Source organism: Haemaphysalis longicornis, unplaced genomic scaffold (assembly GCF_048455015.1).
Source record: "Haemaphysalis longicornis isolate Haplotype H1 unplaced genomic scaffold, Haemaphysalis longicornis Haplotype H1 scaffold_4, whole genome shotgun sequence".
NCBI lineage: Eukaryota > Metazoa > Arthropoda > Arachnida > Ixodida > Ixodidae > Haemaphysalis > Haemaphysalis longicornis.
This window is the reverse complement of record NW_027526361.1, coordinates 128,995,896-129,022,613: the sequence shown is the minus strand read 5'-3', so window position 1 is coordinate 129,022,613 and position 26,718 is coordinate 128,995,896. Positions and strand designations below refer to the sequence as shown.

Below are 26,718 nucleotides of genomic sequence, written 5' to 3'. Positions count from 1 at the left end.
CACTGCGACCAGCATTCTACCATGCTATCCACCCCGTGTCCCCAGCGCGTGAACAGCCGATCAAGACCAGCCATTACCGGCCTATACGAAAACCACTAAAGCACGTTCTACATGGTGCGAATTTCGGCTGCGAATTTGCAGCGGCGCCACCACTCGTGTGGCAAAACGGTCTATTTTCGTTGCTGCGGCAAATTGCCGTGTTTGGAATAGTTGATCGTCTTCTTGAATGCCATTTGACATTTGGCAATTTCTCGGAGCAGTGAAAATAGGAAAAATAGATCCCTTTGCCGCATGAGCGGCACCGCAGCAGCGAATTCGCAGCCGAAATTCGCACCTTGTAGAACGGACTTGAGGGTGCCGTGTCGCCAGCCCTCTCGTCCGAAGTGGTTCGGGTACTTCAGGTGGTTTGTCTCTGCCTTCAAGACATCGTTGTTTTAGCGCCAGACATCGTCACAGACCTTATCGTCAACTATGGCAGTAGGCACATCTTCACTAGGGCTGGGCGTGGGTTAAAAATTTTATTTCGGGAAACGGCTCGCTTTCATCGGTAATTTATTAATTTGTCGCGTTGGTTAGAAAAAAGACCGAACGTAAAATTTTATTCCTTTTTTATAATATATAAAATTAATTAAGATGAATGTGCTCCTGTCACTGTTCACAGACATTTCAGAAGGTGCAAGCAGGTCATCATCATGGTACTGATGCGGGTGAGGCACATTTTCACGGTGTTTGTCACTCATACTTTTCTAGAGTCAGCAACACCGGCACTCGCCGTAATTGTAGATTGAGCATTACAGATTACGCCGTCGTACCGATTGAGTACAAGTGAGTACAGACTGAGTTCAAGTGCGAGTGAGTACAGATTGAGTAGGAGTGCGTGCTTGTAATGATTGAATACGAGTGCAAGTGTGGAAAGATTGTGTATGAGTACAAGTGAGTACAGATTGAGTACGAGTACTCGTGAGGACTAATGAGTTTGAGCGCAAGTGAGTACGATTAAAAATGAGCATGTGATGAATGAAAAGTACTGATTTTGAGTACAGACGAGCTTTTTGAGTCTTTGTTTAAATGAGTACAGTGCAAAGGAAAAAGGTGTGATTGAGATTGAGCGAGTGCTTTCTCTTTTTCCGGCTGATGTCAGCGATGCTACGGTAGTTTCGCTCACCATGAGAACAACGTGCGAACCACAGGACCTATTTAAGAAGACAGGAGGAAAAAAATTACACCCATCTCCCCGAAGGGAACCATGAGTAGGATGCGGAGCGTCATGGGGGTTCCGTTTGCGTTTTCGTGATGTTGGTTAGCCAAATTTGGTGGAAATGAAGTGAACCCCGTAATGCTCATATATCCTACTGATGGTTCCCTTCGGGGAGATGGGTGTAATTTTCCATATTGCATGCGTATATACGCGAGTAAGACGAGATTGAAGTGGTATGTAAAGGTCTGTTAGTGTTTGCGCTGATGCTCTCACTTAATTGCGTCAGCACCCTCACTGACGGGGCTGTTGCTTCCATCCTACTTCATCTGAAGAATCACGGAGTCAAGCGCAAGCACAACCGGAGTCAAGCGAAGCATGCGGCGAATCCCTAGGCCAATCCCTAGGGGCATCCTGCCAAAATCATCATCAGAAGTGCTGCGGACGGGGCGACAGCAACGTACACGCCCTCCTGTTCGCAGCTTTGTCATCTTCTCCTTCTTTGTCTTCAGCGGTTCCCCTATGGAAAGATGACGACGGTGGCGCATGCGCTGGTGGTGCGCCGACGCCGGACCACCGCCGACGCCGCGGGACATACCCCCGAACATAAGACGCTCCGCATCTAAAACGTCCTCTATAAGATGCGAATTTCTGCCCACACAAGAGCGAATGTGTTGAGGTGCTACGCTGTACCTGCAGCCATGTTGCAAACACAGAGATAGACAAGGGCCGTAGCGTACCCACGATACTTTGCTGAAATAACGTGCGTTCTTTTAATGCCGCTTAACGCAAAACCAACTTTGCCCACTGTGCATACGCAGTGCGACCGACGCAAGGGAGTAGTGCACGCTAACACTGCGTTAAACGGAAAAGCGCTATACTAAAACCCTCTAATGCCCGGCAGCGCATTGAGTCAAGAACGACTACGAAGGGATTGATTTCGAGGTTTCACGCACCTACGCTACACAGTCGGGGAGGCCCGCCGTAGTGAAGGGCTTCGGATATTTTTGACCACCTGGGGATTTTGTGAACAAGGTGATCAAGATTGTGAACAAGGCACCCGTACGTGAGCCGAACCGTCTTTTTTGAATTTTATAAGCATTCTTGGTCGGTGCCAGTTTTTATTGTTGCCGTGGGGTTTTTTTTTTTGTCCAGACGGGGTTCCATCAGCCCTTGATTTCACCTGGGGATCTTTAACGTGCCCCGAAATCTCGAATGCACGAACGTTTTCCCTTTTTGTCTTCATTAGCAAAGCGGCTGCCGCTGCCAGAAACGAAGCAACATTCTTGGCCTCAGCAGAAGAACGCCTTAACCAGTGTGCCACCGCGGCAGGTTAGGGCGATAAAGTGGCTGGAGCGCACCTTGCGCGAGCTCTGTCACGATCGCCTTGAACATAATGTAAATAGATCGGTCATCGTCCTTACCCAGGCGTCGCCTCATGTGTTGGGCCGCTACGTAACAATATCACACTTACTTGTGCTCACCTGACCCTCCACCATATTTTGTATTTTTCGTTTCCGTTTCCTTGCCTGCGTGGCCCTATCTTAGATATGGGTACTTATGTCTTAGGATTTCAAACGTGGTAGCGTTTCTTTCCCATTATGGGTCAATTTGAAACAGCGGTCGTGCATTCACCATTTATGCTGTTAGAGCACGTAAGCGGACTTTAGTGGCCCATGTAATTTGTTTTTCAAGTCAGTAGGCACAGTGTCTACGCATGCGCGCCCCTTCTGATGTGATGATAGAACGGGTGCCACTATGTGCATGTTATGCTTATAATGCAAATAACTATACACTTGGTGGATATATCGATCGCAAGAAAAAGCGCTTGAAGTCAATGAGCCAAGCATCGCCAGTAGTGGGCAAAGGACGGTGGCGTTGGTGACTCGGCAGTGGCTACGGCTGGTCGACGGATCGCCTAATCTTCTTCGATATCTCGCCGCAGGAATTTTGACAAGCTCGTCACCGGCCACGGTAGCGCTCAATTGGAACCACTCGGCGTGAATACCCTCACCGGATTCAACGTGACGTGGAAGCTTGCGCTGGAGGCTGCTCAAGGGCGTTTCAACACGCCTACAAAAAGGAGCATCAACCTGTGAACCGGACACTCGGCAGTGGCGACGGCTGGTCGACGGATCGCCTAATCTTCTTCGATATCTCGCCGCAGGTTTGTCTCGCCATTTTTGTTGCGAAAACCCCTTTTCATTGTATAGCTGTCGCTGCTGCCGAGTTCAGAGTCTTTGCTGTGTTTCCCTTGCCTTGCATTGTTGTATACGTGAACATGTCGAAAAACAAGTCTGAAAGCGATAGGGAAACGCGTATTGAACTTCGGGATCTACGAGCTGAGATCAAGGAAATGATGAAAGGAGTAGAGTTCATGGAAAAAGAGTTCGAAGACATGAAGAAGCAACTAGCGGAAGAACGAAACGAGCGGCTAAGCTTAAAACAGGAAAACGAAAAGCTGAGGGCAAAGTGCAAGGAAAATGAATCCAAAATCGAAGAGCTTCACAGGAGGCTCGTTCAGTGTGAGCAGTACTCACGCCGATGGAACGTAGAGATAAAAGGTCTTGTGGAGGCGGAAAACGAGGACGTCACTGATCTAGTGAGTAAACTGGGCGCTGCGATTGGCGAGCCTATTAGTGCTGACGACATTGAAGTGTGCCACCGAGTGCCGACTCGGGAGGAGGGCAAGTCAAACGTTGTAGTGCAGTTTAAGAGCAGGTCGAAACAGGATGTCGTCCTCAAAAAAGCGCGAAAAAACCGCATCAAATACAGCAATGTTGGAATCTCGAATGAAGGTGCCATATTTGTGAACGATCACTTGCGCCCTTTCCTGAAAAAGCTTCTTGCACAGGCAATCGCAAAGAAACGGGAGCACCAGTGGCGCTTTGTGTGGACTAGAAATGGGCGAATCTATGCGCGCAAGTCGGAAGCGAGTGACTCAGTGCGCATTCAGTCGGAGCGTGATCTTGAAAAGATCGCCTAAAGCGGCTGTTCATTCTTGTTCTGTTAAAACCTTTTTTTTTCATGCACTATCAAGAGCACTGCTTGCCGGCAGATATCTGTGAACCGCCACGGTCTAAAAACATGCTGTCTGCAATTCACTTAAACGCACGATCGGTCGCCCCTAAGCAGGATGAACTCAGCGTGTTTTTCTCGGAATTCAACTTTCTGTTCGATGTAATTATGTTTTCCGAAACATGGTATCATGCGGAAAGTTCTGTGTTCGTTATGGAAGGATACAATCACTATTTTGTCAGTCGAAGTGGGAAACGCGGCGGGGGAGTCGCAATGCATGTAAAACAAAACATGTCTTGTGAATTGGTGCAGAAATACACGTGTATAACTGCAGAATATGAAATTCTGTGCGTGAAAATTGAAAACAACTTGTACGCTGTGCTTTACCGCCCCCCTTCTAGCAATTTCACGGCTTTTTCCAAATTCTTGGACCAACTTTTTACCATTCTTCAATTCAGGGTTATAACATGTTACTTGGTGGTGACTTTAATGTGAACATGCTGGATGGCAATATTCATTCTAGGGAGCTCAGTTCCAAAATAGCTGCTTCTGGTTTTAAGAATATAATTACAACACCCACGCGTGTGACACCGACTGGCCAGACCACTCTTGATCTCTTCATAATTAATCAAGGCATTGAAATACATTCCGCCGGCACAATAAGTTATGATATAAGTGACCATTGCCCTATTTTTATTGCGTACATGAATGCCATTACACGCAACGATTGTACGCTTCGCACAAAGTACAGACTGTTTTCGAGTATAAATATGGACTCCTTCCGAGCCTGAACCAAGACTTGTAGGCAGTTTACGCTAACAATGACGCTAATGAGAGCTATTCACAATTTCTGTCATTTTTTTCCCGTCATTATGACGACTGCTTTCCATATGTCCATGGGAAAGAAAACAAGAAAATACGGAAGCCCTGGATTGGCCCTGAGCATGTAAAAATGATCAACGAGAAAAATAAGCTGTTCAAAAAATTTATAAAAACGCCGGATCCTTGCAAGTTAGCGGTATTTAAGAAGTACAGAAATAAGCTAAATGCTGAACTAAAAAAAGCAAAGTCATCCTGTTTTGATTGCAGTCTCTCAGATGCCTCCAGACAGAATCCTCATCAGGTGTGGAAAGTAATAAATGATACCTTAAGCCGTAATTGTGCGAAACCTACAGTATCTGAGGTAACTTTGCAAAATAGGAAAATTTCAGGGGTAGCTCTGGCAGAGCATTTTAATAATCACTTTATTAATATTGTGCAGCCAACGAAACTCTGATACTATATTTCTGGTGCCAGCAGATGAAAGCGAAATTCGCCGAACGTTCATTAGTTTAGAAACAGTAAAGCAAAAGATATTCACGGCATTCAACTTCAGCCAATTAAGTACGTGATAGACATCATAGCACCGTGTCTAGCCTACATATATAATCTTGTTCTGGAATCTGGTCAGTTTCCGGATTCTATGAATAGCCAGAGTGTCTGTTATATTCAAGAACGGTGATAAGAATGACGCAAACAACTACAGGCCCATATCCATACTCCCAATATTCTCTAAAGGATTAGAAAAAGTTATATTTTCCCGCATTACCACTTTTTTCCTGAAGCACGATATAATTACAAACTGCCAGCATGGTTTTCAACGAGGCAAATCAACAGAAACGGCACTACTGGCACAAAAAGAACTCATAATTAAAAATATTGAGGATAGGAAGCTTACACTCGGTATATTCATAGACTATAGCAAAGCTTTCGACTACCTGAACCATGGTATTCTGCTGACAAAGTAACAACGCTATGGCGTCCGCGGTATAGCGCATTCTCTTCTACAGTCTTACCTTTCAGAACGGAAACAGTGCGTTGATGTTGGAGGCTTTATTTCACCCCATAAAAATATACATCATGGAGTACCTCAAGGCAGCGTATTAGGGCCGCTTCTGTTTAATATCTACGTTAAATATATCGTTACAACCAAAAACGGCGTGACGTTCTTTCTTTATGCAGACGACACCAGTTTGTTTATTTCAGGCCAAAACACAAACGAAATTTCGGAAAAGGCTCAGGAGGCCCTGTCGATCATTTACCACTGGTCACAGTCCAACAGCTTAAAAATTAACGCCAGCAAAACAAAAGCCATCTTATTTGGAGCTAAAAACAAGGACACAACGATACATCAAATGATAACTTTAGGCAGCGTACCTATAGAGATAGTGAACAAGCACAAAATCCTGGGAGTAACATTTTCTTCTGATTTGACATGGACGGGTCACATAGAAGCCTTGACTAGATCACTGTCGTCAGCGGCGGGTGCACTAGCGCGATGTAGACATTATTTTCCGGTGAAAGCTAAAATTCAGATTTACCATGCCCTCTTCGCTGCACATTTACATTACTGCACTCTTATATGGGGCACCACTACCATTGGAAATATTGAAAGGCTCTTTCTTTTACAAAAAAGGGCCCTGCGCTACATCGCCAATGTACCCTACTCGCACTCAACTCAGTCTTTCTTCTCTCAATATAAAATCAGTCTGTCAAGAACATTTATGAATTCCGTCTATTGTATTCGCTTTTCTTTTCAAATGAAAGGTATCGAGTTTTTTTGGAACGCATGGGCGATTTAAAAATGCAACAGAGTGATTCGCGCACTCGAGGTTGTGATAGGTGGCTAGTTCCGCTTCGACGAACTGACTATCTTCTCCAGTCCTTAAGATGTACTGTCCCTTCCCTGCTAAACAAATGGGATATTGTTAACACAAATTTAAGTGGCTACACCCGAAAAGAAATGAGGGAATTGTTTTTATAAAGTTGTTAACACACACCATTCTTTTTTATATATGTTGATCAAAACTGTCGTTTGTTTTCTCTTTTTCTTTTCTTTCTTTTTTTTTGCTTTTTGCCTTTTCGTGTCTTGGAGTCTTTGTATAGAAATATTGCGATTTTTACGACTGTTTTTCTTTTTTTTTTGCTCCTGTGTCACTGCAATCGCTATGCTTCATTGTGCATCTGCGCATGACAGTGTATATATTGTTCCTAGCCTACTCTTGAAGTCGAACAACTCTGTATAATGGAGACAAAAAGGGAAACAGAACACTGTAACTGTCTACATTGCGAGTGCGGGCCCTCAGGCACCTTTCAAGTGGTCTTTACGGCCACTTCTCGCCTGGGGGACCCCCAACTTCTTGTTGGAAATAAAGTTGAATTGAATTGAAATGAATTGAATTGAATTATGGTGTGGGCATAGCCGGAGGGGGGAGGTAATCAGAACAATGCCGGTTGATACCTGTCACGGAGGAATAGGAGGTAGTAATTAAGGGTAAGGGGCGTATTTACGTGCCTGCAAAACACCAATGCACTATAATCCTCCCAACGACGCTCACCGCCACAGTGAGCAGTGCAATGAAGGGGAGCGGAATATTGCGCTATTCACGAAAATCACTGCGTCGTGCTAACGAGTAGCTGAACGTCGTGCATTGGCAAAACTTGTTTGCTGTCTCGCAGGTTGCCACTGCGCGGACAGAATTTTATTTTGTTTATTTATTTACCCTACCTAAATATCCAAACACCCGTGTGGGCATTAGATAAGGAGGCATTGTTAGGGGTTGCAATCGAAATAGGCTACAGTTACCTGGCAGAACTTAATTTTTTTAAGGGCAACTAACCTGCACACGAGTAGAAATCGAGAAACTAAAACTAAGAACAAAAAAAATAGCGCCAAAAAGCAATACATTAACATTGAAGAAAAAAAAGCGCACTCAAAACAGGCTTACCGCTAAATGACACTCAAAAGAAAGAAAGCTGGACACGCGCACTCAAACCAATGCACAAAGCAATGACTTCTACTGCTTTTGCCCAAGTTCCTGGTTCCAAGCTGCAAGGTCTAAGTGTATTGCTTGGCCATAGCCTTTCAAGAATTTATTAGCACATCTGAAGATCCTTTCCCAGAAGAAAAAAATTCGACAATCCCTCTAACCTCATACATTATACACTGTCATTTCAGCATTAACAACCAATACACACCAAAAAGAAATGTCTTCATTAATTTTTGAGGTATTATTTAAAGTCCAAGTCGGCACCAGGTTCGTACAGGTCCGTTAAGTCGGAAAGGACACGTTGGAGTCGACACGGAAGTCAGCAGAAGTATTAAAAGGTGGCAGAAGAAGTCAAGCAATACTATTCCCATCATTTTTCCTCGTCGGAAGTGTCCCGAAAAGAATGGCACGCGTGGTGACCGCCGCAGCCGAGGGAAATCTGAGCTGCCCGCATCCATCTTCGAGCATCGTTTATCAACGACTCCATGCCACCGATTACAGAGACACGTGTGTGCGAGCGCGTGGCTAGTCTGGCAACTACAATGACGATACGGGAGGCGCTGAAAGCCAAGCGACATAGAGCCAGATAAGAGGTTCGCCTTCCCCCAGCGCCACCACTCCGTTTTTTTCCTTTACAAGCATAAACACCACTGACCTGACAGGAGGTTGTGCCTATGCCTTCCACGATAATCTTGATTTGTTTCGTTTGCTGGGAGTTCTAGCCATTCTAGACTTCTTCATAACTTCCCTCTTGAACCTGATCCGCACTGATCCCCCCTGATGCACAAATAGAAGGCGAAGCTTTCAATCTAGGCAGTTCCTCCCTCCACTTTTTTCTCCTCATCATCCTTTTCATCGTTTTTTCCTCTTTCCGGTGGGAGCATCTGTCTCTGGCGACTGCTCCCCTCGTCGCTCACCGAGGCACGGGGAACGTTCATCTTTCATGCGAACGATGGGAACAGCACAACCGCGGGTCCCGTGTGAGCGCCTCCTCTGTGTACACACAATAACACTTCCGGTCGGAGCCCACCGCCGCACATCCCCAAGGCGGTGGTGGACTTAATCTTTTGACAGTTATCGCGCGGTTTGTGTTTTTTTTATCTTTTAGCTGGGCCGAAACAACCAACGCGAGCGAGGTGAGAGGTGCACACGTGATGTAGACGAACTAGCTCACGGCTTCTCCTTTTCTCATTCCCCTTCTCTGTCTCCCTCACAAGCATGGTCCGCATTCAGTTCACGATTTCATATCAGTGTCCCTCGTGTGCAGTCACGTTTTCGCGCTTATCAAGACCGAGACGGCAGAAGACAAACATACGACGAGGCTCGGAAATGTGTATGTCTGGTCTTCAATCTCTTTTATGATGAAATCGCAAAGACAAAAACCAGAGAGGTCAAACACTTTATTTAGGTCTGTGCGCTCCATCCGGATTTCGTCTATATGTGAGTTATCATCTGCCCGACCAACAAACCTGGAGAAGCAGGAAGGGGGAAGGAGCTGATCCCCCGGCTGGAATAGCGGCCCAAAACTCAAAATCCGTACCTCTAGAACTTCTTTGCACTTGGGTTTAGTTATATTTTAGGCCAATATTACTCCCTCTGCGCGTTGTTTATGTTGTTGTTCGAATAGTTGAAATTCTGTAAATTATTAGTTGGTTTAGTAATGTTATCTTCGCCGATGTGCTCCTTCCTTAAGACAGAATGAGATACTATGAGTTTATTGTGGCCTGCATCAGGCAATTGTAAGAGCGTGAAAGTTAACGTGAATATACCTAAGAATTGGCAACAAGGTGCTCCTCCTGAACAAGATGATTGCAGCTCCTTTTATACTCACGGCAGTTTTGAACCTTTGATCGTAATTTTTAGTGTTATCGAGCTACTGTTAACCAAAACTCGTTCTCGCGTAGCCTAGCATGAATCAGTAAAATTTGTTTCCAACGTACTGTCAATGATACGGTGTATATGGTAACTGCTTAGATTTCCTTTGTTCCGGCAGAGGTTCAACATTGTGCGTTAAAAAGTAATACATTACAGCGAAGCTGCGTGTGTGTAACCGCCGCCTCCCCCGTTCGCTTTCCGGTGAAGCTGCTTTACTTGACACCTCCCCTTTACCTCCTCCTCGCCACCACCGACGCCTCCTTCACAAATTTCACAAGCATCTTCATCAAAAGCAGCTCAAGCGTACTTGTCTTTCTACAAACGTGTGTAAATCTGCAAGAAAAATTTTAACATCGCTTACGCGTTCCAGATATTCATATGGTAATCCAATTCTGCAGTGTTTAGGAGTCATTTTGGTGTCCCTCAAAGAGGAAGTTGTGTAGAGAGACAGGCTGAGGCCACTGAGTGCATAAATCCTTTGGAAGTTTGCACTCCTAGTCAACATTAGATTTTTTGATGCATTATTTAAGTGCTTTTCAAAGTGCGGAGCCCTTTATGGGCCCGGCGTGTCGTCGTAGTTCATCCAGGGTCATGGTATCTAGCCACCACAGTCATGCGGCGTCACGCATCCAAACAGAAGCTTCCAAAAGATCACAACGTCCCCCGGTTAGGATCAAACCTAGGTCCCTAGCGTTACGGAGCCGGTGTAAATCCCATTGCGCTAAAGAGGTACAGGTTAAACCTTAGCAAATCATTGGGGGTGATCTTTGCGCTGTGTCGTTGGCACGAAGGCTGCCGTTGCTAGGCCACAAGAAAGTACACAATAATACAGGGTGTTGCGACGATAATTGGAACACCTTAAAAACTTTTCCTGACCGAACCGCCGCTCTGTTCACGCTCAAACTTCACACGAAGGTCGCATTTTGTGGTCTATTTTGTTTGACACCGGGAACAACGACGGTACTGACCTGAATATCCTGAAAAAAAAATGATTTCGCCTCTGGGAAAATGGCGGCTGATTTGGATGCGCGAGGCAGAAAACAGGGTTTTCTGTTCGTCTGCTAGCTCATTCTTAGGCGCATTTTCTGATCGTCTGCTGCACCATTTGGCTTCTTCCTACCGTGAATCCCAAACGTGTGTTTTGCTCTGCATACCCCAGGTGGTTCCGTCGTTCCAACATCAACTTGCGCTAACTCCCACGTTCAAATCAGCGGCCATTTTCCCATAGGAAAAAATCATTTTTATTTATTTTCAGATTAAACAATAAGTACCGTCGTTGTTCCCGGTATCAAACAAAATAGGCTACCAAATGCGACCTTCGTGGCAAGTTTGAGCGCGAACAGAGCAGCGGTTCGCTCAGAATTTTTTTTGAAAGTGTTCCAATTATTGTCGCAACACCCTGTATAGAATAGATGAGAAGTTTCGAATTAACCCGTTAATTACTCTACAGTAATGAAACGTCCATGCAGTGACCCTGTATAGGCCTTTCAGTAATTGCGGCGCCGTTTCTTAATAACTGTCGATATTAACGCCAGGCTGATACGGAAACTGGTGAAGAGAGGGTGGCACAGACCCTTTGGCGAATCACTGCTATGCCCTTGACGGGTTTCACATTGAGTGGAAGGGCATGAGTTTTTTCATCGACATCAAGATGATGCTGTTTTATGTTGATGCACTTACGAGAAGAGACTTTGCTATGGAAGAACTTAAAAGGCTGATTCTTTTCCTTTGCTTTTGACGTTTTTACTGGGAAGCGTTAAAACGCCAGAACCCATAAACGTCTAACCCCCAGTATTCAGGTGCTCCTCCTCGCCTCCGCTGACCCGTGTTTCACAACTGTTTTACCCCTCTCCACCACCGATGCGTCTTTCACAAGTTTCCCATTCGGCTGATAATTGCGCTTGCACATTGTGGAGTTTGCGGAATACCAGCCTGTACCACCGTTCAGCGGCGGCCTCGCAACAATGCATTCATCAGACGAATCGGTTTGGTGGCAGTTGGTGCAGAATGGACTCTCTCCCCAATAGAGAAAAACAGCAAGCGGAAAGCATATCGACAAATTTTTCAGACCGATTTCCCAATGGCAAACTATTCCCCGCTTGGAAAGTGCCAACCCCGCAGAGGGTTGTGATCGGTCTTTGTTACTGCCGATAAAAGTCAAGCAGCCCAGGCGCTTTATTAAAAGAGCCGCGCCACTTCTTAAATGGAACCGAGAAGCCAAGGAATGCGAGGTAGATCAAGGGAAATGGTGTGAGAATGTACACAACCATGTGAAGACACAAAGGAAATTTCCTCTCCGCACGCTAGTACACCGGCATCCACGCACCAAAGCTTCTCTCAATAGGCGCTCTTTACGGCTGCGGAGCGGCCGCCCTCGGCACGACCCGATAGATAAGACGACGCGCGAAGTGAAAGGGCGCTGGGAATAAATCGATGCTTGGCGGAATTCCTCGCCTCCTTTGGTGCCCGGGGAGCGTACACAGCGCGATGGGATTGCTGTGGGGGAGCGGCACAAAATAGAGAGGCGACAGCGTCCACCCTACGGGAGGGCGAGAGGGAGGATGGGAGACTGCCTCGCCTGCGGTTGTAATTAACGGGAAAGGGCGGACCCTTGCGAGGGAACGATTGGGGACGAGTCGTGAAGCGCCCACTGGGGCCAATGCACAGCGTCGTCTTAATTCGGTGCAGCGTGACAAACGCTGACGCGACAAGTCACTCGACAAACAACTCGCCGGACCACGACAAAAACTTCGCCCGAGTAATATCCGGAAAGTTCTCAATTATTTTGCGCGCGCATATCTACGCTAGGACCGAGGTGCAACGTTCAATCACGTGGAATGAAAGTTTCAGCATGTCTTTTCAACACTGTGGCAAAAGAAAGGAGGCAGCAGAATGGGAAAGGAAGATATCTCATCAACAACATCTTTTCCTGGCCGAAATATTTTTGCAGCAGTGTAGCTACACAGAGTTCAATAACAATGAAATAGCGTAAGCACATGAACACTTCTTTCAGGCACATGCTCCCCCACTAGCAGCTGGCTAAAATACGGTTGCTGCAACTTCTCTGCCTTGCTCTTGAAAACAGTGACTGCTTAAAGAATTAGACTGAACGTGACGAGAGTTGCATGCAGCCGGTCCTCCTCATTCATACATTCCTCATTTTGCAATCGAATGGGTGTAGAAAATATTATTTTTGTCTCCTTTGAATGCCTCTTTCGAAAAATAAGACACTTTTGATGATTTACAAACAATCTAAGTGCCTATACAAAATATCTAACGGGTTCACTGTGTAGAGAGTTGAAATCATTGGACTGGTATTGTGTTATAAAAGAAGTGTAAATGCCGGTTGATTACACTGTGGGAATACGCTTTGGGAAGGTGGCCACCGTCACCGAGAAGTGTTTTGATTTGAAGGATATATGCAGGTGGGCACATGAACTGTACATAAGCGAATATGAAAAGCAGAAAGCTTAAACTCTGAAAATAATAAACCTGAGCTAACACGGAAATTCCAAGTGGTACTAAATCACGTACAGGGTCTCTAGAAAGGCGCGCACACACCCAGAGGATAGTTGATAATGACGCTAGTCGAAGTAAAAAAACAAATAACACACCCTCCCAAAACTGGGAAAGCCCCATATGGATTCCTTGAGTAAATTGGGAAACACATATTAATGCGTAGCATTCATTGCCGAGTACCCCCACAGTCAGGACCGTGCAACGCCCTTCATTTTCCAAAAAAGGCAGATATCTCCGACGTTACCTGGTATCACCATAATACCGTAAATGGAGATAAATGGTCGCACAAAACTTTAAAAGAGTATAAAAAACAAGAAAAGTACACGAAATTAGGGAAAATAGTGAAACGTATAACGCCCTGCATTTCAACAATACAGCATATTACGCGAATGTTCCACCTGTAATTAATAGCGTAAATGGACATAACTAGTCTAAATACATTTTCAAACAATAAAAAAAGGAAAATATAAAATTGCGGAAAATGGGGAACCATGTAACTTACTGCATTTCAACAGAATGAAGATTTTGCGAAAGTTACACCTATAACAGCGTAAATGAGATAATTACTAGAAAGAAATTTGGAAACACGCAAAAATGAGAAAAAAAAATATGGAAAATGTCACAACTGTGAAAATCCCTACATTTCCACAATAATGCAGATTTTGCGGAAATTTCAAATGTAATAGGTATAATGGCGAATATGGATATAATTGTCGAACGAAATCTTGAAAAACTAAAAAATAACAAACATATAAAATCATTGCGGAAAATGGCAAACCATGTAACGCCCTGCATTTCCACAATAATGAAGATTTTGCGGAAGTTCCACCTATAATCGTTATATCAGCGTAAATTATATAATTAGCAGAAAGAGATTTTAAAACACGATAAAGTAAGACAACTAAAAAAATATGTTAAAGGTCGAACCTGTGCAACCTCCTCCATTTCCACAATAATTCAGATTTTGCGAAAGTTGCAAATGTAGTTGTTATAACAGCGCAAATGAAAATATTTCTTAGAAGGAAATTTTGAACAACTAGAAATTAAGACAAATATTAAGCAATAACGGAAAATGGCAAACCGCAAAGCGCCCCGTATTTATAATAAAAAAAGACTTCGGGAATCTTCCATTGGTAATCATGTTAGTAACGTAAATGGAGTGATTAGTCAGGCAGGAATTAGGTAAAACTAAAAAAATTGGCGGTAAGAACTCACACTCAATAAATGCTTCGTAAGAATTCTTCGCAATGGCAAAGAATTATCTGAATTTTTGCAGGAATGTTTAGCTTGGTTTGATGGCTTTTCTGGTTTCAGCAAGCGAGAAATCAACCCCAAATTTGCCTTCGACGCGATGTTTCGGCTGAAGAAACTTAGTACCACTCTAAACGAACCCATCCAAGTAAATATAAAGTGCGGCTAATTTACGCTACAATGTTGTGTTTAGAGTTCTCTCTGAGGATATTTAAACTTGAAAGAAATGGCAGACTGCCACCACTTGCGTCAGTACGAGTTGTTATACTCGTGTCAGGCATAAATGTGTTGCCATTTTCCTTGGCAGTCACAACCGCAGCTTGTTTTGAGGGGCCATTCAGCACAATGTGCTTGAGCATTCACCCCTCCACCCCCCATGGTTGAAATCATTAACCCTTCCCCCACCCCCCATGGTTGTAAGTTTTTTTTTCAGCGGGCCTTTGCGGATATTTTAAATCTAGGCTTATAATCTTCTGCACTTCCGAATAAGCATGCCATACCTGCTCCCCAATTCTGTCCCCGAATTCTGACCCCGAATTTGTCCCCGAATTCTGTTTGTTTTAATCTACAACGAATGTAAGAAAGAACGAATGAATTGTCTATCTCTACCTATATTAAAACCATTCTTACTACTATAATGATTTAGCTAGTTCGCAGTTTAAGAACTACAACAAATGCGTTTCTAGATGCTATAATTAGTACAATTTTTTCGAGCGCCATGGTAATGAATATTTGGCTGATATCGAGCATTTAGAGATTATTCAAGCGCAGCTTTCAGCCTCACGCTGATGTCGTCTGTAGTCCACCTCAAATGCACTGCAAAGACAACTTTCTTTGATGGTGGTGATGACTGTGGAAGAAGTGACAAAATAAGAAAACCCTTGTCGTTTTCGGAATCGAGCCTGGGTCCTTCGTGTCATGAAGCCGACGCCAATCCGATTTCTCCGTTCCCCGCTCGCTTTTGGGTTGATTCATTTAATGTTGGTCTGAATTTTTGAAAGCTTCGCGTTCCCATATCGTTTTTCTGACAGAGAATAGTTGGTCTTTTACGCATGTTTATAATGTGCTTCGTCGTTAACGTGACACCTTTGACGCGAAAAAGTTCTGATGGCTGCCCATAGTTCCTTCGGATGGGTGAGGCTCACGCACCAAGAAAGAGAGTCTCAATGCGTCGGGTCGATCTTCTCTGCGTCTGAGGCGGACAGGTGCTGACGTGTGCATTCCATTCAAGTCCTGACAGAGCTCCGTTTTCTTTACAAAATTGGTTAGCATCGATTGAAATTGCGATTTCTCGAACCTGAGAAACCGTCCTGAGAACCCTTTGACTTCAACTCACCGGGAATACTACAAAAAAATCATGGTATTGTTTTTTACTGTCACGCTACACAAAGCTGCATCTTTACTCCATTCCTTTGCTTTTGATGAAGAATACAAAACGGCGGAGAACTTGATTTGGAGCTCGCTCTTGTCCTTCTTTTCAAATATTTTTACTAACAATCAAAGGAAGCCATAACGGTTTGTGCAGCCTCAACAGTACCCCTACTCAAGCATTCTTTGTAACACCGTGTCAACGTGATTTACGGAAGCGAAATCATGCATATTAGGGCGGCCTATGACGCCTTTTCCAGCAAATTCATCAAGTTCTGCAAGTAGACAGGCCCCGATACGGACCACGCAAAGAGCATAAATCTTTGAAGTGTTCATTTTATTATCAAGCGAATTTGGTTCTTCATAAAAGTATCAAGAGGGGGCGCACAGAAGTGCTCACGAAAGCACTCCAGGCCACATACGCCATTTGCAAAAATTGAAGTGAAAAGAAGCCTTAAGAACACCGGAAAATGTGGCCATCATAGGTACGTACAACATAACAGAACCCGCTGTAGTTTCTATCCAGATTAGTGAAGTGAATTACGACAACCCTGCCTCATTATTCTCTGGGAATTTTTAAACAGCACGCAAAAATACTTTTCATATCTCTATTTGGAGGGGTAATGCGCCAAGAACGACATTTGGGAAGTAGGACTGGGTGACGAAAAGTATACAGTACGCAAAGCCACCCCTTTCATTTCGTCATAACAGTGTTAGGAAAGGCTCTTTCAAAAATTTAAATCCTACCCTTGCTCCAATGCTGTCCGCTGTATTTTGTAACTGCATAAATATATGCACGTTTATGCATTGCTGGGGAGCAGCTTTAATGCACCTGTGCCTAACGGGGTCTTAAAAAGTTTGCAATTGTAATTAATAATTGATTCCAGCTTGACCCCCGTCATAAATGTTTAATGCATAATTACTTTCCTCCACATGCAAGCGTAAAACATGACGTTCGTCTAAATTGTTTTATAGCTCGCCGCTAGATCTCTCATTTTTAGTTGGTTTTATTGAAATTGTGTCTTGAGCGGTAGAAAACTGAGGTCACCTGAGCACATTTTACCACCACATTTTAAGATGTTTGATGTACAATGTGCCCGCCGCAGTGGCTCTGTGGCTAAGGCGTTGTGCTGCTGTGCCACAGCACGCGGATTCACTTCCCGGCCGCGGCGCCCGCTTTCCTGATCGATGCGAAAACCAAAAACGGCCGTGTGTCAAGATTTATGCACACGATAAAATAAACCGAAGTGGTCAAAATTTATCAGGAGCACTCCACTACGGCACGCCTTATAACCTGTGTAATTTCGGCGCCTTAACACCCTACAATTAATTGGCCTGCAATCTGCTTACGGGTCGTAATGGATAAATTGCTTGGCTGGGAACAGGGGAAAAAGACGTGAAACTAGGAGAAACAAAGCTTCTGTCCCAGTTTTTGTCCAAGCTTTCTGGCGCTATTCCCAGTGATGTACGGCTGATGTTTCCCACCCAGTAATGTTTTCAAGGATTGTGAACTACGCTATCCCCGATGCGCTCCTCCTACTGCTGCGCACTACCTTGATGGGGGTCACCGCTATGTGAAATTTAGAGGGCGCCGCCATCGCGCTTACTCCGTCCCAAGCGGTGTGCGAAAATGATCTGTCCTTAGACGCAGTTTCTTTCTACCTCTGGTAGTGTCGTCTCTACAGTAGTCCAGCATTTCTTGTTACTCCTTTTCGTAAGTGCATACAATAACATAAATTAAGAAATTCACAGCCCCTTAGAGTGCGCGCTGCCGCAATGTGGCATCACCGCATTTTCGCACTCACGCTTCGCAAAGTAGCTGATAGCAATAGTGGTGTCATGCAAATTTGAAGCAAATGACGTAATTTTTATTACAATACGTGAACAATTCTTTTCTCAGCAACACATAATTATCTCGTAGTTTTTATTGCCTCCGAACCAAAATTCTCTGGCAATAGTCCCTAAATTACCTGGCATACTTTACAAATACTACGTGCCTCGAGCGGTATCATCTGACAGCTTATGCATCCACCCGCGTTGTTTTACTTCCATACTTTACCTAGTAGCCCTGGAAATAGCACAGACACGAAATTTTTTAGTTAGGTTTCTTTCGCCGCTATGGTTGCCTCACAACCCACTAATATTACCCGCGTAAATAAGTATTTGCAGCCTCGTTTTTTTGTGCCAGTTTCGGTTTGACTATACGAACACCGAGGCGGCCTACAGGACAGGAGGGCGTTCGTGATGCCACCGCTCTCATCGCACCACTGCCGGTGCGGATGAGCTCGCTCGCGCGCCGACACCGGCCATGGTCTCCACCATCTTTACGCGCCGAGCAGCATGACTTCAGTCAGAAAGTGTGACGTGATAGACACTGAGAACAGCGCGTGCAAATCGCAGCCAACGCGTTGGTGACACCACAGGAGGCCTCACGTCGGAAATTTGGGTAGAGTGAAATAGAATACCAAGTATTCTAGTTCACTGTAGTTTAGGGCTAGGTGGCGCAGATGGCGTCATGCTGATGCCATTTGGGAAAGGATATCCGTTCTGAGGTTTTTCGTGGGCGCAAAGATTAAATAGGATTTACAATATGTTATATTGAACGGCTACGGTTCAAACTTGCTGAGAGACATCTCGATATTCAAAAGGAAGCCTTTTTTCAGAGTTATCGTAGCTTTGATATTTCGTGCAAGTACTCCTTTAAAGAGGACAAAAAAGGCAAAGGTCGAGACGTTAGCTGGGGGGAGATCCCGGTTCCCTAGCCGACCCTAGGAGGGAGTATTCGGGGCATAAAAGAACGGGCAGGCGAAAAGAGAAAAAGAGGGGAGGGGAAAAGTGCGTACTCTACTCATTCTTTTAGGAACTCCAGTCGATCGCATAACCTTATATTGTTGAAGAATCGTCGGAGTGCTCTTGTCACCTTCTGTGAATTTTGAGGCAGGAAGTGATATCCTTTGGTAATTCTTGGTGTTTAGGTTCATTGTCAATTCGGCTGAGCTGACTGGCGAGCACACTTTCCTCGAATAAATCCGTACGGAAACGACAAAGCCCATGCTTTGACGTTTTTTCCCCCCGAAGGCGTCACAAGGGGTGCTACTTGCACGAAGGTTTTCATAAAGCCACTCCCAACCGCAGCATACAAAGTGAAGACGACTGGGATTGAGAAAGACCACTTGGAACACGGCGCTACAGTGTAAAGTCCTGGATGTTTGTTCGAGGACTCAGATAAACCGGTATCATTTATTGAATCATGGTGGTACTTCGAAGGAAAGAACGAAGAATCCTAGCAGCATAACTTCTCGTAGCGAGCAATCCCAGCCAGGGCAGCTGCATCAGCCAAAACGTTGCCAGTAATCCCGAAGTGAAGAGGCAACCACTGAAATACAATAACATGACCACATATGACGGCCTGGTGAAATCTTTGTCAAATGTTTGTCACCATTTGGCGGAAAGACCATAGCGCAAGGTGTCTTTGGAGCACTCTTGAGGAGCAGCTTTATCGATGTATTGAAGAGCCCGCAAATAGCTGCAAGTTCAGAAGCCGGCGAGCTCGTGTCATGGGCAACAGAAAATCAACATGCACTTAAGACGAGGTCTAGGACATTGCAAGCCCATATGTGTGTATATGTTTCCGGTCATTGTTTCACTCCCGTAGCAACCCCTTGACAAGCTGTTTTTGGGTCATGGTGAACAGTCGGCCCGATTCCCGAAAACAAGGAGACGAATCTCGGAAGTCGCTGCAACCCAACAAAAACACGGGGTCACCGCAGACGTGTACTTGGGCAGTTCTTTATCCTGTGCACTTTGGAAATGGCTGAACATAAACAATAACGCTCGAATCCGAGATATCTGTTGGATTTATAGCCGCGATATAAAAATTATTATTATAATATTAGTATTATTATAATTTCGGTACTCAGACCTCGCAGTCGTACGTACTACCTCGTCACATTGGCCACTTTTTATCGGTTTTGAAGAACTGACCGCATCGTTTCAATGCAGAGCGTAAAAGGAGCGAATGGGAACATAGTTTCCGTACATTGTATTAGGTAGGTACGATTTTTGGAAAGACCCCAATTATATCAAGACTGATTCCTCCAGCTTTCGTGCAATTGCCCAGATAAACTTTCGCACGGCCAGGGCGGACTTGAAATTCCCGTTAAAACTTGCGCGTACCCGATTCACGGTACAGTCTTGGTCAGTGCTGTGAGTTGAGGACTTCAACAGGCGACGTCAAGTTGCCTAGGTCATTTGGCACACACCCCGAGGCGTTTAAAAAAAACGATCGGAGCGCATTGGTTACAGCTGCATTACACTTGATGAAACGTTCGACATAATAAATCGCCTTCTAGCAATGTATGGTAAACCACGGCGCAACCTGGCGAACAATATGTCGTTTGCGTGTTCCAGTGCCTTCATATTTTTTTTTTTCAAATACGTCATGCCAGTAGTGTCACGTTAATTTATTTGCGTAGGCTTATAATATTCGTATTTTTTCGGTGCATTCACAAAACGGTTGAAATACGCCCGGGTAGCAATGTTAAGATTGTGAATTAACGCGGGCATAACCATCTCCGTTATTTCTTACTGTATTTGCTTAGTGCCTTCATACTAATAAGGGTATTAATAATTTGCAGCGATTACCTGTGTACTCCCACTGGCCTTGCATTCTAATTGAATAAATGCTTGTTTACTTCCAGTGTGTAGCCCCTCTTTTACTTTTTCGGCGTTTTTGTTCACGCCGTACGTAGCTGCAAAAATGTCAACGGTATTTTGCCACGCTCTTATGGGCCTCTTGTGGGTCTTGTTGCTCGCTTGCAACAACGGTTTGCTGCAACTTTTCGTTCCATGGGAAGAGTGCCAGTACGGAGACCACATGCTGCAGCTTTGGTACTAAATTAAAAGGTTCATAGATTGCATGCTTCAATTATTACCCGACCTCATATGGAAACTATATTTTGCGTGGAGTTCAAATAATCGGTTGACGTGACTAACTCTGGGACCTCGTTCTGTAACAATAATTGCCATTGTTGTTTCGTGTATTAAAATATTTTTCGATAAAATCTGAAACCTGAAACCTGAGACGCTAATCTTACCTTCAACACACATGGTGCATTTATCCCAGAGCCAGCTCTGACATTTTGAGGTGGTTGCAAGGAAGTCGGAGAATTCTGTAGTCTGCGTCCTTCCTGAAACTGTCATCTTCTGTCTGTCTTCCCCCTCTGGGGTATACGGGGATCCATGCCCGGTTAACATCTTCAATTCTATCAACCATATTATCGGGTGCCTGGAAGGTAGCACATATAGTTTTTGTCGTAAAATCTGATCCTCATGGCGACCGGAATAGTACCCCCTGGCTTCTTCTGCTTCTTTGGGCGAAAAGTAAGCAATATGAAACTGTTTTATATAGTATTGTGCAACTAACAGTAAAGGTATACCGCTTTACGAACAGCATGGGTGAGGTGTGGGGCCTTCCTGCATCAACTCAGCCTAAGTTTCAATGTGAAATTAAGCAAAAATATAGTATAAATAACTATGAGATTTAGGCAAATAATTAGCGATATCACTGCATATAGCCTGAGATGGCTTCCATCTGTATGAAACATTGTAGAACCATAACCTAAATGGGACACAGAAACGCTTGGTGAATTCAATTCAATTCAAATGTTTTGCAAGAATTCCTTCTTCAGCTCGGCGACGTTTTCTTGCACAGTTCGCGTTCAGTTACAAGATTTTTTGACATCCGTGGAAAAGCACTTCAGGTGAACCTGAGCGTATAATTGGGAAATTATGATTAGGTTTCAAAATTTTTGACATGACAGTGGTAATGGCTGCATTGAGCGCGAACTGTAAAGTCGACAGCCGTGGCAGTGCAACCGCCTTGAAGAAATTTCCAGAAGTTGCGCATGCACTTCCCCAATTTTAAAATGTCCGGTGAACTCGATCACCAGTATCAGCTGTTAAAGTTGAAGTGAAAGTTGAGGTTTATTTAATGCGTCATGGAGGCGATATAATTAACCAGAAATAATACAGAGAATCCAAAAAAGCACCCATATTTTTGCATCACAGAGCCTTGGATCACCTTTTGTCTACTTTGAAAGACCAAGTAAATTGTGCAGTGCAGATTGCACCGCACTTCAAAAAAAAAAAGTTACTGCGAGTTCCAGTGTATACAGCTAGCTTGATCTGGGCTCGAGGCTTTTCTCTTTATTTATTGCAGGGAGGGCACGTTGCGCCATTCCGGCTGAAGTGCTCAATTTTGGCATTACTTTTGTATTCCATGGATGGTGTTTAAAATTAGAAGGTACAAACCTTTCTTATTGTTACTTTACAGAAGAACCAGTACTCATTTACGATTTGAATAAACGCTTATAATGCTACGGAAGTGAAACCTGCCGTAAAAAAATTATATATTTAATTATGAAACGTTTATGTCGTACCGTGACGGTGATGTCGAGGCCAGAATTTTTATCTGGCTTTATGTATGCGTATCCGCTTTCCTACTACCGCTCTTGTGAAGCTATTCAGGTAAGGGTTTATTCCCTGCCAACTTTTCACCTTTAGGCTAGGTGGATGTATCCTTCAAAAAGGAGCTTTCTCACTCCTGACGAGTGCTTCTCTAGCCGAACGTCTTTTGGTAGTTTCAACCGTATGTAGGTCGTTTGCGAAAGAATGTTTCACGCGATGCTCTAACGTTTATTCAAGCGCGGGTGAATAAAAACTTCAGATTGCGTTCGCTTTCTTTGCAGAGTTTGATGGGCGACGAGGCGGATGCTGCTTGCTGAAGAGGGCGCCTTGAATACGATGACTTTGGCGAAGTGGAGACGGGGATTAGCATCGAACTGCGGGGCGCGAGCTCTGCTTTTGATGGCCAATTACGACCAGCCCACGCTGGAGTTCAGGCCGTTGCCCGACTAACGACACCGGCGGACCTCCTGCCTGAAACAACCACGGTCCTGTACAGCACGATGAACGTTGGCCGACTTTGGGAGAATTAGCGCCGAGGCCACTGGGTATTTGCGCGAAATTATATTGACCAATAAATATAACAGAAGCAGGTATTATGCCCGAAAGACAGCGATGTGAACACGATTGCTCTAAGGATGCCTTCGCAGTTGTGAAGATGCTGAATACACCCGAGTTTTATTTATTGCGACGTGTTTATATAACCCATGCTCTAAGAAAAGTTGAACTTTCCTCTGCCCTTGTTACGGTTTCGGAACTTATCATTCGCATTTCTGAGTTTACAGCTAGAACATTTTCGCCGTGTTTCGGAATTTCTAGCTGCTCTATTATTGTTAGACAGCTTCAGAACTCAACATCATAAAGATGATTTACTACCTATAAAAAAGAAGCACCCAAAATTTTCTTAGGGAGAGGGTGCAGAAAAGAGACGTTTTAAGGAAACATGGGCCGAGGAAAAGATGCTGGGAATCAAGCTGTGCATGCTCTTTGCCTCCGTAGAATTTACGCAGTATTTTTTCGCTTCGAAAAGCCACTGTCATGGTGATGCCGAGGTGCCCGTCCGTATTAATAGAGCCATGCAGTGAACCGATGATCTTATATACAAGCAGGCTAGCGTTATCACTTGAATGGAGACCTCTCATCAATTGAAATTTGTGACATTTCGTTTTATTAGCCACACGTCGCACCAGGCAGTTACGTGATGAGGGTCATTTTGAATGGTGCGATGTCACAGTTGAACAAATGCTACCACTTTTACACGGCCAGCTTCAGAATCGAATAGGGCTATGGCTGGTACGGGTATATCAAGAAAGCTTGATATGGTTATCAAAACAACTTCCTACAGGACACAATATTTCAAAGGGCAAATTCCAGAGTTATTTTTGTGAACCCGTAAGTACAGAATGCTATCTGTCACGAAAGATTCCTAACAATCTCGGATGGGGGTCATTGGTACTGTGGAGTTTGGAAAGCAGAAATCACTGAGACACTGTCAAAGCCTTCACCGAAGTAAGTAACAATATAGCTATTAGACATTAGTGAACCTAAAACTCGGAAAAATATCAGTGAAAGCAACAAGAGAATTTCAGAAGAATAGTTTTTTTGCAAACCCATATTCATGAACTGAAACGCTATACTAGACATTAGGTAATTACAATATGTGCATAATTGAGATGTCCCTATCATTTCTTCAGGACTGGTCTAAAGAAAATGAGGGGGGTTGTTGAACATTCAACGAACGCGAGCGACCTTTTGTGCAGGAACCACGTTTCCACCTTTTAAGTCACCCTCTAACCTGCCGGCCTGCGCTAAAATTGCCAAAATGTAAGACAATATTTCCGATATATGTGATCAGTCTTTTTTATGATTTCTAATAAACCATGTCAATTTTTTATGAGCATAAATACTTCGCTTTTCCAATCAGCCCGTGTACGTCCGCCCAGACGATTAATAGCTTCCCCACTCAGAAAAATTATTATTGGGCATCAAAACAAAACAAGTCAATATATTTTCAGTAAACAAGAACGCCAAACTTTTATTATATAAACGTGGTATATTCAAATCAACCAGGCAGCAATGCAGCAGCAGGTGTTGCACGAAGAACGAGCAGAACGATATCCTTGGCGCTCCACGATTAGTGGGGGAGCAGAGGCCCCTGTATGCCACGTCGGGTAACCTTAAAGAATGTTTGAAACCTAGCTGTGAAGGCTAAATGAAACACTTTTTCGTGCTGTTAAACAAGTGAATAGTTACTTATGGCTATGTTCGCAAAAACTTTGCTGTGCACCCACTTCTGGAGGAGTAGATGTCTCCTCCACATTCTCTTTATGGTTCAAGATAGTAGCAAAAGGCTTGATCGCCATGTAGAAACCACACGTAAAATCGTGCACGCTTGACGCAAAGGGGTAGGGACATATAATTCTCAGCATTCGGTATTTGACGATATCAGTGGCCTCATATTTCCTTCACTTCCCGCCGCAGCAATCCTCCTCGCATTCGTACACACTGCCCCATTTTCTGTTACGAGAGTTGCCAATTACGTTAGGAAAGGAAATTATTTATTGTGCGTAACATCGACCACGGATACTATTCCCACATAAAGCCACACCAACTGGATCCGTGCAAGGTTCATAAAACAGCCATTTAGTGCTTTTTATGTGGCGTATTTAAACTTGCGAGCACAGAGTACACCTTTCGTTTTGTCGCGTCCGTGGTCCAGCTTCTTTCAGCAAAATTCTACAACGTGCGGAAAAACGTAGCTATTCTGGCAACCGACCATCCGGACAGTGAGAAATGTGCACTTACCGACTTTGAACCTCGCCGTCGTCAGTGAGACCGTAAAGGCTGTTGTGAAGTCCACATCATTGCCTGGAAAATAAAGAAGTGTTGTTATGTACGCCAACCATAAATTTTTCAGGAGTAAATAATGTGAATGTAGAATAAACCCCCAGAAAAATTGGGGTCTGCATTAATAATTACCCCTTAAAGTTCATTTACTTTGTCAGAGAAAAAAAGTTTGGCTTTTACATGTCATCAGAAGCCCTTCACGTGTGGTAAGGACGGACATTTTGACGAATAGCTTGTTTCTGTGGCCCTACACAAGACACGATGTTGGTGTGCGATATTATTGGTACAATGCTTTCCGTCAGTTAGTGACTATTTTATACCGATTGCTTCTTTAAAGAAGATTTTTTTACTTTACGTGTTAAGGGAAAATAATGCAGCTCTGTCTCTGTGCTGTACGTGTAGTCTCCAGCAAATGTTTAGTGATCAAAACTTTGTTTTGGCGGTAGCTTGTCCTCTCCTTGGCGGTCTCAGAACAACCGTGTGCGTTTTTACAATAGCCAATAGCTTAGGAGCTAAGCAGTGATATGTTCTCTACTGCTCGTGCACTGCAACGCTGCAGAGAATCCCGCTGAAATAGCTACTAGCATGGTCTCTGAAGTCTTGTTCACGAATGAAGCTATTATTTTTCTATAAATTTGAAAGTTAACACGTGATCTGCTGTGCCCACAGTATTTAAATGTATTGGTCTGTATTTTTAATGAATGTACTGTCCTCAACGAATGTGTTCTAACTAAAATGTAGCTGATATGGTACAATAGAAGCACAACAACTTGACCTATATTTTTTATCTCTAAACATAAAGTTTCATCTGAGGAAGTGCTATCTCAACTTTTCTTTAGAAAAGTTGCTTCGGAGCGTGCAACTGTGGGATTTTATTTCCGAAACACTTCATACGGTTAGTTTATTGTCCTTGGTTCACTGTGTTTTCATGGAGTAACATGTTGAAAGAAAATTTGATGTCGTTGATATGTGTTGCGTAAATTTAAGCGCAATACCTAGGCCTCTCGTGAACGGTCTTGCCTCAAGTCCGAAGACCACAAACGATTTACAGTGTTGTGGGCTCAGTGTGGAGCTATAAAGACAAGATGCTGACATCACGTGCTTGATCTGAAGTATACTGAACCGAAAATGGAAGTATTGGTGCATACCCAGAAAAAATATATCGCGCAACGATTACAATCATATTAACCCACCGTGTAGAGCCTTGCCTCTACACGGTGAGAGTATGTAATCCAGATTGAGCGTACTTCATTCTAATGATGCAATTAATCCTGTTTTTACAAATTACTTCATCTATTTACACCTTCGTCTTCATATTTTATTCACAGTCAGGTTGGAAAGGATGGCGCTATATACGTACATGCTTCCAAT

At 44.0% G+C, this 26,718-nt stretch overlaps 1 protein-coding gene across 4 annotated transcripts in view; it reads right to left on the bottom strand.

The window, feature by feature from the left end:
- LOC144179371 (thrombospondin type-1 domain-containing protein 7A-like) overlaps positions 1-26,718 on the bottom strand; it is a 579,123-nt gene that overhangs the window by 489,824 nt on the left and 62,581 nt on the right. For all 4 annotated transcript variants that reach the window (XM_077707698.1, XM_077707699.1, XM_077707702.1 and 1 more), the window contains exon 2: positions 25,306-25,368. In XM_077707698.1, coding sequence (XP_077563824.1) covers positions 25,306-25,368 — 63 coding nt within the window. The remainder of the gene's footprint in view (positions 1-25,305; positions 25,369-26,718) is intronic.